Source organism: Onychomys torridus, chromosome 14, assembly GCF_903995425.1.
Source record: "Onychomys torridus chromosome 14, mOncTor1.1, whole genome shotgun sequence".
Lineage (NCBI taxonomy): Eukaryota > Metazoa > Chordata > Mammalia > Rodentia > Cricetidae > Onychomys > Onychomys torridus.
In genome coordinates, this window is record NC_050456.1 from 22,974,437 (window position 1) to 22,987,136 (window position 12,700).

At 44.7% G+C, this 12,700-nt stretch overlaps 1 protein-coding gene across 6 annotated transcripts in view; it reads left to right on the plus strand.

Moving 5' to 3' along the window:
- Npas3 (neuronal PAS domain protein 3) overlaps nt 1–12,700 on the plus strand; it is an 836,969-nt gene that overhangs the window by 761,169 nt on the left and 63,100 nt on the right. For all 6 annotated transcript variants that reach the window (XM_036205811.1, XM_036205806.1, XM_036205807.1 and 3 more), the window contains one exon: nt 9,850–9,968. In XM_036205811.1, the coding sequence (XP_036061704.1) occupies nt 9,850–9,968 (119 nt within the window). The remainder of the gene's footprint in view (nt 1–9,849; nt 9,969–12,700) is intronic.

Sequence of the window (12,700 nt, forward strand, 5' to 3'; positions counted from 1 at the left end):
ATAACTGAAAAAGAAATAGCAAGCTATAATAAAATATTTGATGTGTGCATAAATGTATTTAAAACACAATATTATCTTTGGGGGCCTCTGCCTCCCATTTACTGAGATTAAAAGCGTGTACCACCACCACCACCACCTGGCTAAAAGGTACACTCTTCCTCCCTGCTTTCAGGAGAGCGCTACTCTGGCTGCTGTGGTCTGATCTCCTGTCTGACTTTGCATCTGGCTGGATGAAGCTGCTCCCAACTCTGGCATTACTTACAGGGCTTTGAAGCTGGGGAAGGCAGAGTGCAGCTGTGTGTCTGTCTTTGTACAGACTCCTCCTCAAGATACCTCCATTTTAAAACACAGAGCCTGAATGACATCTGTGCCCAAGATGGGACTTGGCCAGAATGCAAAGAAGATAAACATGGTGGTTCAACTGGATACCAGTTACCAGTTGCCCCTCCATGATTAGGCGGCACAGAAGATTCATGTGTATAAAATAGTATATTAAAGTAACAAAAAGCAAAAGCAAAGAGCAGTCACTACAGCTATAATTTTTTCTTCTCCTCTGGAATTCTAATTTTAAAAGCATTAAAGGAGACAGCTGCCCATGCTGTGATATGCGCTAAACAGCCTGAAGGATGAAAAAAAAATATATTTGTAGCTCATAATAACTATTGACCTTTCTGATATACAATGTTCCCTGCGTTAGCTATTCGGTTCTATCAACAGTGAAGATTGAACATGACTTTTTAATAGAAAACACGGGGTTTTGAGCTGCCTTCACCAAGGTGTTTATGTATTATTTTGTATTGTACTACAAAGACTTGAGTCCAGATGCCCTTTGTCTGGAATCATATGTGTTGTAAAGAAAAGGAGAACAGAGAAGAAAATGTAGAGATGAGGGAGGAAATAAACAAATGAAACAGAAAAGAAAGAATAAGCCTCATACTGTTGAGGATCTTTTATATGAAGAATTGGCTCATCGCCCCTTTATAGTGGTGATAAAAGCATTGCCACACTCGATCCCATGCACAATATTCGTACTGGAATCCACGCTGTGTCCCAGGAGGACATACTATATTTTTCTTTCATAGTAGATCCCTCAAGTGGCAACATTTATAGGAAGTTTCCAAGAGGATTTAGAACACTGGCTTACAGTATTCATACCATGTGTCCTTTGGCATTCAGGGTTGCTGCAGTGTGGGTCACAGTAGCCATCATATACTCTCCAAGATGGTCTTTACAATACCTGGGCTTCTCCTTGAACTCCCTTACTTAGTAGTTATGTATAGAAACACCCATCATTAGCAGCTTGACTTTGACCCTGTCTATTTTCCCACAGTAATATAATCTATACACCAACTGGTAGCATCAGGCAGCTGCCACACACTCTCTCTGCTCCCTTGGAGGACACCCTCAAGCAGCAGCTCTGCTGGGCACAAGGGACATGAAAAGCCACCCAACGTTAGGATCCTATTTCCGGACAAGCCAGAGAGTGCCAGGGGTCCTGATAGGTGGCCAGGGTTGGCAGGCTATTAGAATGTCTCTCTCTGTCTCTCTGTCTCTGTCTCAGTGTGTGTTTCTGTCTCTATGTCTGTGTCTGTCTGTCTCTCTCTCTCTTTCTCTGTCTCTCTCTCTCTGGTTATTTTTATGTTACTTAAGAAAGTTTATTGCATATTGTTGTAGCACAGTTATAGCTCAGCTCTGGAGTTCAATTAATGATTCCCAAGTTTCTAAACAGTCCTGCAGACTCAAGTGAGTTGGAGCAGGAAGCGACCCTAAAGAGACCAAAATAAATGGGGCTTGCATTAACCCAGTCTGGAGCAAGTGCCCCGGCTGACATTGAGGTCGCTGAGTCAGAGGACACCTACCACTGCACTGCCTGTGAGGAAAAGAACATTCCAGAACAGAGAAAACAGAGGGCACAGCCTGGCCATGCCACCAGGGCCACCAGTCCCACTGTGGTATCCTGAGGGCTGTAGTCCCAGGACATGGCAAAGACAGGCCCATAGGATGAAAACCACCTCTCAGAAACAGACAACAAAGTGTTCTCCCCCTGGGGATGTGGTCAGCCCTCGGTTACTACCAAAATAACCCTCTGCAGAAAGCAGTTCCTTAGAGATGAGTATGGGGAGAAGACAAAATGTTCCCCTCCCCCCCAAAATGTTCCGGGATACGATACTATGTAGCTTGGGAGAGTGTAGGGGTCAAGTGGGGAATTCTTGAAAGAAAGCATCTAAATGCCACCTTGTCTCAGCATGAGCAGCCTGGAGGGATGAGTGGGGAGAGAAAATTGTGAGAGAGGAACCACAAAGACAGACAAGACCTCAGTCCCTCTTTGGGACATCCCATGGTTGCAGCCCCATTGTTAGAACCTTTTGAAAATTACCAGCTTTAAAACACCGAGCACTCAAGTATACAGACCTGTCCTCATCCAATCATTATTGCAATGCATAGCCCCTGCCCCTGAGAATCTGCCAGCTACTGACTCACTGGCAAGCATTCCTTCCCACTGTCACAATAAGGGTAACTCATGCCCATGGTTTGTCTTGTATCAGAACAAAGCTAGGATTGTCCCAGAAAGATCTGACATGGATATTACAGCTACTGTGAATGTAGATCACTCTTGAGTATTGGTAGCTCTAAAGAGGCAATGAACAGGTAGGATAGCCAAAGCAATGATTATATGTGTGTGGATGGATGGATGGATGGATGGATGGATGGATAGATAGATAGATAGATAGATAGATGTATAGATATACATACATATGCACATGTAATAAACCACATGAGGCGTCACAAGGGATCAAGGCTAGACATGTCAACCATGCTGCCTTCTGTTATATAGAATAAGATTAAATGGAGATTTAAAAAAAAAAAAAAACCCTATTAGTAACTAAGAAAAGCATGTTGTAGACATCATGGTCTTTGGAGTCAGATAAATATTTGTCTTATCTGTGCTTTGCCACCAGCTGGCTGGGAGACCTCGGGTAACATACTGTTTTAATACCATAAATATTTATTGTTTATATTAGTCAGTATGGGCTAGGTTGTTCTGTGGTTTGTTTGTTTGTTTGTTTGTTTGTTTGTTTGTTTGTTTTAAATCCCCAAATACAACAATGATTTAAATCTGTGAGAGCTAAAAGCCGGGGAAGGGGGGCACCGCATGTTGTCTTCTAAAACTTAGGCTAGGAGAGTAGCTACCATATGAACTGGTAATAGTCACCATGTCAAAAGGACAGAGACAGCAAAGCATCAGGACTGAGGTCTGAAGATGAGGAGACGCTTGTGACATCTTGTTGTCTAAAAGCAGACATATGAGCGCCAACTCCAAAGTTGAAAGTACAGTTTTTCCTCAAGTTGATAAAGTTTTTAATGTTGTTAAATTATGGATGCATATTAATTGCTTACATGTCATTTCCACATGACATCTCATAACGGTCCCTCCTTTAATGTCTCCTCTCTCCTCCCCTTGGCTCCCTGACCCTCCTCCTCTGCTTCTTGAAGGAGAAAGTTTTGGGAAAACAGACACCCATTGCCAGATTTCAATGTAAACACACACGCCATAAAGCTGTGGGATATAACTGACACCCGACAGCGTGCACCCATGAAACAATGTGACTCCATCAGAAGACCTCCAGAATGAGAGAGTGCCCATGTCTTCTTGAAATAATTTGGGAGGTTGGCACTTTCAACATCTCAAAAATAATTTGGGAGGTTTGTCTTTAAACATCTCAAAAACACCTGGAAAGATTGGTTTAGGCACTGAAGTGGAAACAAGTGTACATGACCTTACCTTAGCCACAAGCTCTGCGCAGAAGTCAACCAAACTGCCAGAGGAAATATTTTTAATTGCATCAGCATGAACCTTTTCTTCCTAATCATCTCTTTTGGTTCTCTCCATGCGTGTGCACATGTATTCATGTACGTGTACACACAGGGGGGTGTGTATGGGAGGGCACTAGGATTCAACATCTAGGATCTCTCTCAATTGTTTCTCCACTTTATTTTTTCAGACAGTAGCTCTCTGTGAACTAGAGTTCACTGAGTCAGCTAGACTAGCTGGCCAAAAGACCCCGGGGGTCCTCCTCTCTCCGTTTCCCCAGCTCTGGGATTACAGTAGTACACCACGGGCCTGGGCACATACAGCAAACTCAGGTCCCCAGGCTCATACAGCAAACATTTGACTTACTCGGCCATCTCTCCTGCCCTGTATCATTAATCCCTCAACTACACAATAGCCGTTTACATAGCATTTCATTGTATTAGTGTTATCAGTGGTATAGATGGTTGGAAGGATACAGAGGAATACATAGAGTTTGCATGTAAATACTCTACTATTTCCTACAAAGGTCTTGAGAATCTTGGGTACCTGTGAGGTTCTGGAACCAATCTTGCGTGGAGATCCAGGAATGGCTATATTTAATTGCATGTCATAAAGACCCAAATTATACTTTTCTTATACAAAGAAAAATATATCACTATTGAGAAGCAACATTTCTTAAAACTTAATTTTTCCTTCTTTTTTTTTTTCTGCACACATTAGAGTGTGCTGGTATTTGGGGGTTCAGATGCTAGAACTGTACTGAAAACCTCTGGCTTGTACTGAAATAAGGGCACCTCCTGATCTTTTCCCCATGAGCTTGTGGAGACCCCACAGCAGATATTGAAAGTACTCAGAATGCTCCTGTCCTTCACTCCCATCCTGATCTCATTACCTCCTCCTCCTCTTCCTCCTGCCCCCGGCTAAGGAGGAAAAAGCTCCACTCCACCATCTAATGGACTCACCAGCAGATGGGTGATGACAGCAGGCCTCATAATGATGATAGCATTTGCCAACATAAATAACAACATTATGGTTTTTATCATGAATTTTCCTCTTAGGGTTATAAAATGGATCAAAACTGACATTCCAAGAACTGCAGCAGTATAGGCTTATTTAAAAGTTGAAGGGTTGGAGAAATGGCTCAGTGGTTAGGGAGAACATGAACCTCCTACAGAGGACCCAAGTGTGCTTCCTAACACCCATGTCGAATGGCTCACAACTGCCTGTATCTCCAGCTTCAGGCGACCCAATGCCTCTGACCTCCATAGACACCTGAATTTAAGCATACACACCCTGTGGACACCTGAACACCTCTCTCTCTCTCTCTCTCTCTCTCTCTCTCTCTCTCTCTCTCTCACACACACACACACACACACACACACACACACACACACACACACACACTTTTTTATTAAAGAGTTAGACCCCTGAGATTCAGCAGAACAAAAAGAAGTGTATATCTCTATATTTTTATTTAGCGGTCTTGTTTTTGCGTTTTCATCTCCTGGTTTATATTTCGTGGGCTAAGAGTGGAGATGACTCAGATCTGACCACTCAATGCAGCTTCTCCATAGGTCTGCCTTTTTTGTTTCAGGCAGTGGTTAGAACTTCCTGGGATCCCAAACTGATCAGAACATGAGGAAGTAGTGGCCAGTCTCCAAGAGTTGACAGGAAAGCATTCCACATCTAGAAAGCACTCTGCAATATTTCGTAGACATAAGAAGGAGCCACTGTGTCTGGAAAACACAGGTTTCAGTGACGTCCCTTACTACTCCATCTGTCCCTGGTGACCCTTCCTCCTCTCGGTCTCAGTAGCCATGGCCCCGCCACTGTGCCTACTACCCCAGTACAGCCTCCCCCCTACCCCAGTACAGCCTCCTACCCCAGTACAGCCTCCCCCCTACCCCAGTACAGCCTCCTACCCCAGTACAGCCTCCCCCTACCCCAGTACAGCCTTCCCCCTACCCCAGTACAGCCTCCTACCCCAGTACAGCCTCCCCCCTACCCCAGTACAGCCTCCTACCCCAGTACAGCCTTCCCCTACCCCAGTACAGCCTCCTACCCCAGTACAGCCTCCTACCCCAGTACAGCCTCCCCCTACCCCAGTACAGCCTCCTACCCCAGTACAGCCTCCCCCTACCCCAGTACAGCCTTCCCCCTACCCCAGTACAGCCTCCCCCTACCCCAGTACAGCCTACCCCTACCCCAGTACAGCCTCCCCCTACCCCAGTACAGCCTACCCCTACCCCAGTACAGCCTCCCCCCTACCCCAGTATAGCCTTCCCCCTACCCCAGTACAGCCTCCCCCTACCCCAGTACAGCCTCCCCCCTACCCCAGTATAGCCTTCCCCCTACCCCAGTACAGCCTCCCCTACCCCAGTACAGCCTCCGCCTACCCAAGTACAGCCTTCCCCCTACCCCAGTACAGCCTACCCCTACCCCAGTACAGCCTCCCCCCTACCCCAGTAAGCCTCCCCCTACCCCAGTACAGCCTCCCCCTACCCCAGTACAGCCTCCCCCCTACCCCAGTATAGCCTTCCCCCTACCCAGTACAGCCTCCCCCTACCCCAGTACAGCCTCCGCCTACCCAAGTACAGCCTTCCCCCTACCCCAGTACAGCCTCCCCCTACCGCAGTACAGCCTTCCTCCCACTTGGATGCTCACCTGAGACATTCACTCAAGAGGGTGCACTCCTGAGGCGATTGCCCTTGCCTGTCACATTGCAGATAAAAGCTCTTTCAGAGGAGAGATACCACTGTCCCAATTGCGATACACCAATCACATTTGCTACCCCACAGGAAGCATGGCGGTGGTTGGGTGTGTTTTGGATAAGTTCATCACCTGTCCCATTGAAAGGTGCACCATGGCAGGTTCCTTCTGCTTCTGTCCTCAGAACCACAAAGCTAGAGGCTGTTAAAGTTGCCATCAGGGCTCACGCTCTGAAGATTGGCCCGTCTACTTCTCATTGGCTCCCCAGTCCCCTTGCTCTTGAGATAAAACATGATGGTTCATTTAGATTCTAAATCTCAGCTTCAGTGGGGCAGAACCTGACCTTGGCATTCCTTTCACACCGGTATCCCCAGTGTAATTAACATTACCCTGCATGTTTAGGCAATTACTGCTGGAACATGAGGCAAGATGCTGTACTCCTGCCTCAGCCGGAACATGACATGGTGTTTGGCTCCACAGCTCATGCGAAGCTGTGTTTTCACCCAGCTGGAAGCCCCCTTTCTGCCATCCCTCCTCTACACTGTAACTGTTTTACAGTGCAGTTCCCATTCTGAAAACAGCAAGTATTTCGCAGCACGCCTGAATTACCTTCCCTTCTACAGTGAGGCGATTCCTTCCTGACTGGGTGAGGATATCCAGAACCCTACCCCTAAAGCCCTAAAAACATATTTCTCTTCTCTGGGAAGTTTCTTTTGTTTCCCCCTCTGCGACTGCAAACACAATCCTGCTGCATAGAGCTAAATTTTTAAAAGCTGAGAGTGTGGATTCTGGTGGCTTCGTGTTAGTTCAAGTCTCCGAGGACCAGTGTCAATAAATGTGAACGGGACAGCAGTAGATTGGCATACTTTTCCATTTCCAGCAGGATGAAAAGCTACTATAAATTAAGTCTAACCTTAAATGTATAATCTGTCCTTGGAAGGAGAAAAAAAAAAGGATATAGCATCTTCAAGCTCTCGGCATCCCTTCCGAGAAAAAAATTGGTTCTAAGGGTCTCTGATCTTGTGTTTTAGTAAAATAGAACTGCTCGGCTGACTGACAGTTCTGATCTAAAGCATTTACGTTTAAGTTTTGATCTCTCTGCTTTTGATTAAAACTAATGAGCTCATTTAATTCAAAATGGGAATCTCTGATAAGAGAAATAAGGTTGATGTGATTGGATTAGAGGGGCAAATTAAACTCTTAGAGCAGAAGTTTGTGCTTATATAGTGTATTAAAAAGCTGTTGGCGTATTATGGCGTGTTAGATGATGAGAAAAATTTCATAGTAATTCATATTTAATCAGAAGAAATGAAAGTACTAAATATAACATGGCTCTGCTTTTCCCTCGAGTGATAAAAAGCTGTACATTTAAAATGACATCAGATCCATGCTCTAAAAAAAAGAAAAGAAAAGAAAAGAAAAAAGAAAGAAATCCTTGAGAGAGACACATAAGAAAGGGACAGTTGCCCATCCTCCCGTCACCCCAGAGTAGAAATGCTACAATTGTAGGAAGTGGAGACCGACTGAGATATGAATGATATAGGAAAATCCCCAGACCACAAATAGCACAGTTGCTGTTATTAGAATAACTCATATTCTTCTGTCATCTGAGCATCACATTTAATATGAAAAGCAGAGATTACTTCTTCTTCTTTGAAATATACAAATAGCATGTCATAATTTGAATTTTTCCAGTTTCTAATCTCTTTTAATAGTTGTTTTGTTCTATACTTATTACAATCTTCTATCTATCTATCTATCTATCTATCTATCTATCTATCTATCTATCTCATGAGACAGGGTCTCACTATGTAGACTTGGCTATCCTGGAACTGAATATGTGATCAGACTGGCCTTGAACTCATTGAGATCTGCCTGCCTCTGCCTCCCAGGATTCAAGGTATGAGCCACAGTGGCCAGCCTCTTACAGATCTTTATTACATGCATTTTTTCCAACCTCCATTCCAGAAAAAAAGAAAAATTAGTGTTAGATTAAAGCTAGTCAAAAGAAATCCGGTTTGTTGATGTATTTATTTTTTAACTTTCAAAAAAGAAAAAAATATAATATCTAAGAAGATTAAAAATAGAATACCTGGCCGCACACCTTTAATCCCAGCACTCAGGAGGCAGAGCCAGACAGATCTCTGAGAGTTCCAGGCCAGCCTGGTCTACAGAGTGAGATCCAGGACAGACACCAAAACTACACAGGAAAAAAACCTATCCCAAAAAACAAAACAAAAATAATAATAATAATAGAATACCTATTAGTATAAAATCCCCAAATTTAATTAATTTGCAGGAAAAAACTTCACTTTATAAAATCTCTTCAACACTTGTTATAGAAGAAACTTGACTTACATTGCCCTCTGGCCTACTTGCATAAAGGCCTTAGATCAGTGGATGGCCAACCACCGCTTGAGTTACACGGGGAAAACCATACTCTACTCAGTCCAAAAGCATATAATTGGAAAGAATGACTACTTTGATTAAGAGAGGAAATGCCTTGTATTAGAAGTAGAGAAGTAGAGAGACCACATAGATACCTCCGCAGTTACCAACCAAGTATGGCTCCTGCAGAGGACCAGGGTCCACTGCCCAGCATCCACAGCTGGCAACTCAAAACCAACTGCCTGAAACTCCAGCCCCAGGAGATCCAGCACCCTCTTCTGGCCTCTGTCGGCACCGGCCCACATGCACATAGCCCCACACGGACACACACAATTAAAAATTAAAATAAATAAAATCAGAGACCTAGGAAAACAGACTCTGTTGTCTGGCTGACGGTTGGGGCGCTGAGCCATGGTGATGGGAATGAGAATTTGACATTTGGGGAGCGTTCTTCCTCTCGACCCGTACACCCCACTCTCATGCCTCCATCTGGAGCCGATTGAGAAGGCGGCGTGCAACTGAAGGGCGTAGAGAGGACAAAGAGCAGGACTGCGTACCTGTCACCACAGCGTCTCTGCCCATCCCTCGGTCCATCCCATCAGCACTTGGGCCCTTCCCTTTCAAGCACATCTGTCTATGCACACCCGCCAACCCCCAAAGGAAGCTCCAACTGCTTACTAGTAGACCCCCACTTAGGGAGCTGCCGCAAATTAAAAGACCCGAAAAGCTCTTGCTGGAAACTGGAAAGGGGTTTCTTTCGGCACCCTATTTTTTCTTTTCTGCCAAGTAAACAATTCCTAAATGAGGTAAATTGATTGCTGCACTCTTAGCACCCATCAGTCACTTATTTTTAGTGAACTCAAGGGTTGCACCTGAGCCTGGGAGGGGCTGTGTAGAGATCTAAATCCCGTGTGTGTGTGTGTTTTTCTGTTCCTCAGTGGAGACAACCAGCCCCAGTCTGCTAACCACCGACAACACCCTTGAGCGGTCCTTTTTCATCCGAATGAAATCCACTCTGACCAAACGCGGAGTACACATCAAGTCATCAGGATATAAGGTAAGCCGGGCTTCGGGAGGGGACACATCCAGTCCCAGGCAATTTACACTGAGTTTTCCAACTGCTTTCGGTCCGTATAATTACTACACGGGACCTTGAGTGTTGCACAGCATAAGCTCCGTAGCCATTTTTCTGTCTCAACAGAGACATCTTTATGCCTCCTTCTTATCACTTCAGACATTGCTGGAGCATCAAATGCCCCAAGCTCCTGTTTTTTCTGAAAACCACTCGTTATTAATATGCCAAGTGCTTCAGCACCTGCTAGAGATTCTCACTGGTGGAAATGGGGAACCAGCCTCCTCTCAATCCTGAAGGTCAATGTTCTAGAATGGCTTCTCTCATGTTCCCCTTAAAATATCCCCTTTCTCTGAAAGGACAGTCCCAGTCAATAACGTTATCACCTAGATTCGTACATGTTGGTAATAAAACAAAAAAAAAAAAAACAGTTTGGGAGTGGGGGGAGATGGTGGAGCACTTGCTGTACAAGCGTGAGGACCCTAAGTTTGGACCACTAGCACCCACGTGACAAGCCACGCTGAGTGACACTGAGGAGGTAGAGACAAGAGGGTTCCTGGGGCTTGCTGGCCAGCCCTGACAAGCAAAGTCAGGAGACTTCCTCAGGGTTAGCCGGCCAGCCCCAGCTAGCACAATCAATAGACTTGTCAAGCTCCAGATTCAGTAAGAGACTATCTCAAAAAATAAGATGAAAAACAGTTGAGAAAGACACAGAACAACAACCTCTGGTCAACACACACACACACACACACACACACACACACACACACAAATCAGGTTGAGTCTTAGACACCTTCATTTTGAAATTACAATTCCTGGACATTAGTCATATTTTAACATCCACACAATGCTCATATTCAAAACTACAAGGCATATATATTCCTCACAAGAAGAGATCAAGTCTGGAGTCCTAATCTACATTATCATCATTTTAAGGTTAAGGCTATAAAAGCCTTCTAATCGCAAGAAATCCCAACATTCTAGTTACTATAGCAACGTAAAATTAAGACCTAGGAAATTTATGAAATGCCTTTGGAAACCCGAATCTTACAATTTTACGACACACTAACCATTCTCTTAAACAGCATTTATTGTACATAGGAAGGCAAACACAAACAAAACGTAGCATCAGTGTGCCAGCACGGCCTGCTCCAGGCTGAGAACTGAAAGCTTCAGCCAGCTCTCTTCTGTAGGGTGACAATAGCATTGTTGGTGGTGCTAACAACCATCACTGACAGGGCTTAAAACCTTTATGTAAGTCATCAAAACGCCAGCGGCTCAAGAAAGTCAGAGGCACACACTTTCGTTGACATTAATTCTTTAAGGAAAAAAAAAATGTTTTAAGAAAAAGAAAGGAGGTGGCAAAATCCTTCCAAGGCCGACCTTTAGCTGAGCTGTCCTACAGGCTGAAAGGCACAGGAGAAGCAACCTTGACCTTTAAGCAGGGTGTAAAGCAGAAAGGGAGCAACTGGTCAGTTCTGGCAGTAATTTCCTCTAAAGACAATTATTATACGTCAGTGGACTGCAAGGAAGTAAGACAGACCTAGTCTTTGGGGCGTTTTGTGCTTCCCTATCTTAGTGAACAGTGCGCATTTACTCCTCATTAAGTGTGAACATTAGCACATTTGGATTCCCTAAGTAGACTACAGATGTGAGATCTTATTTAAGTACTAGTAAGGGTCATTCTTTGCACTCCAGATTTGGAAGTCCTAGGGTTTCCTTTTTACCTCTTACTTTTCTGTCTGTAAGCATCCTTTCTTGTTTCTGCTAGATGATAGGGGGCATATCACAGTGGAAAGCAAAAGTTAGTATAACTCAATATCATTGGGTAATTTCACTTTTTGAAAAACAAAATTATTGCTGGGTGGTGGTGGTGCACACCTTTAATCCCAGCACTCGGGAGGCAGAGCCAGGCGGGTCTCTGTGAGTTCGAGGCCAGCCTGGTCTACAGAGCAAGAACCAGGAAAGGCACCAAAACTACATGGAGAAACCCTGTCTCGAAGGAAAAGAAAAAAGAAAAAAATTATTTCATACTATGAACTATAGCTTACAAAGTTCTTTGGATATTTGACCTGCAAGAAAAAGTGGGATGTATGGTGACGACAATCATAAGGATAAATAGGCAAGAGACCTATCATCTAGTTAGCTTGTGACTGGCCATTCTGGTGCCTCAGTAAAGCTCCTCTTGCTGCCTGACCTGAAATTAGGCTTGCGAACATCATCTGTTCAGCAAAGACGTTTGAGCTCCCAGTATGGGACCAACAGCCCAGAATCCTTGCTTCCACAGTGCTTGCACTCCAGAGCAGGGGGAGGGGGTGATAGTGAGGTGTGACGAGGCAGTGAGTCTGAGAGTGATGTAAACTGAAGGAACAGCAGCCTTCATCTTGGAGCCCTGCGATGCGCTGGGTGTGATTAGCTCACACAACTGCCCTAGAGGAGAGTGTTTGGACTGTTCCCATTTTCTAGACACAAAGAAGCCAAGCATGGGAAAATAAATTAGCCTCCCCAAGGTCACACATTGAAGAAAGAAAACTTTGGACTTGGGAAGTCTGACTCTATACCCCCATGCCTTTACCCACCAGGCTACACTATGCACAGTGAAGTGAGGAAATGTGAGAGCCTGCGGTCAGTTTAGATAGGATAGGTCACTGGAGGCTCCCCCAAGTAGGTGGCATGTCACCTGAGAGTCATAGAGGAGAAGGGACTAGCATGTATGT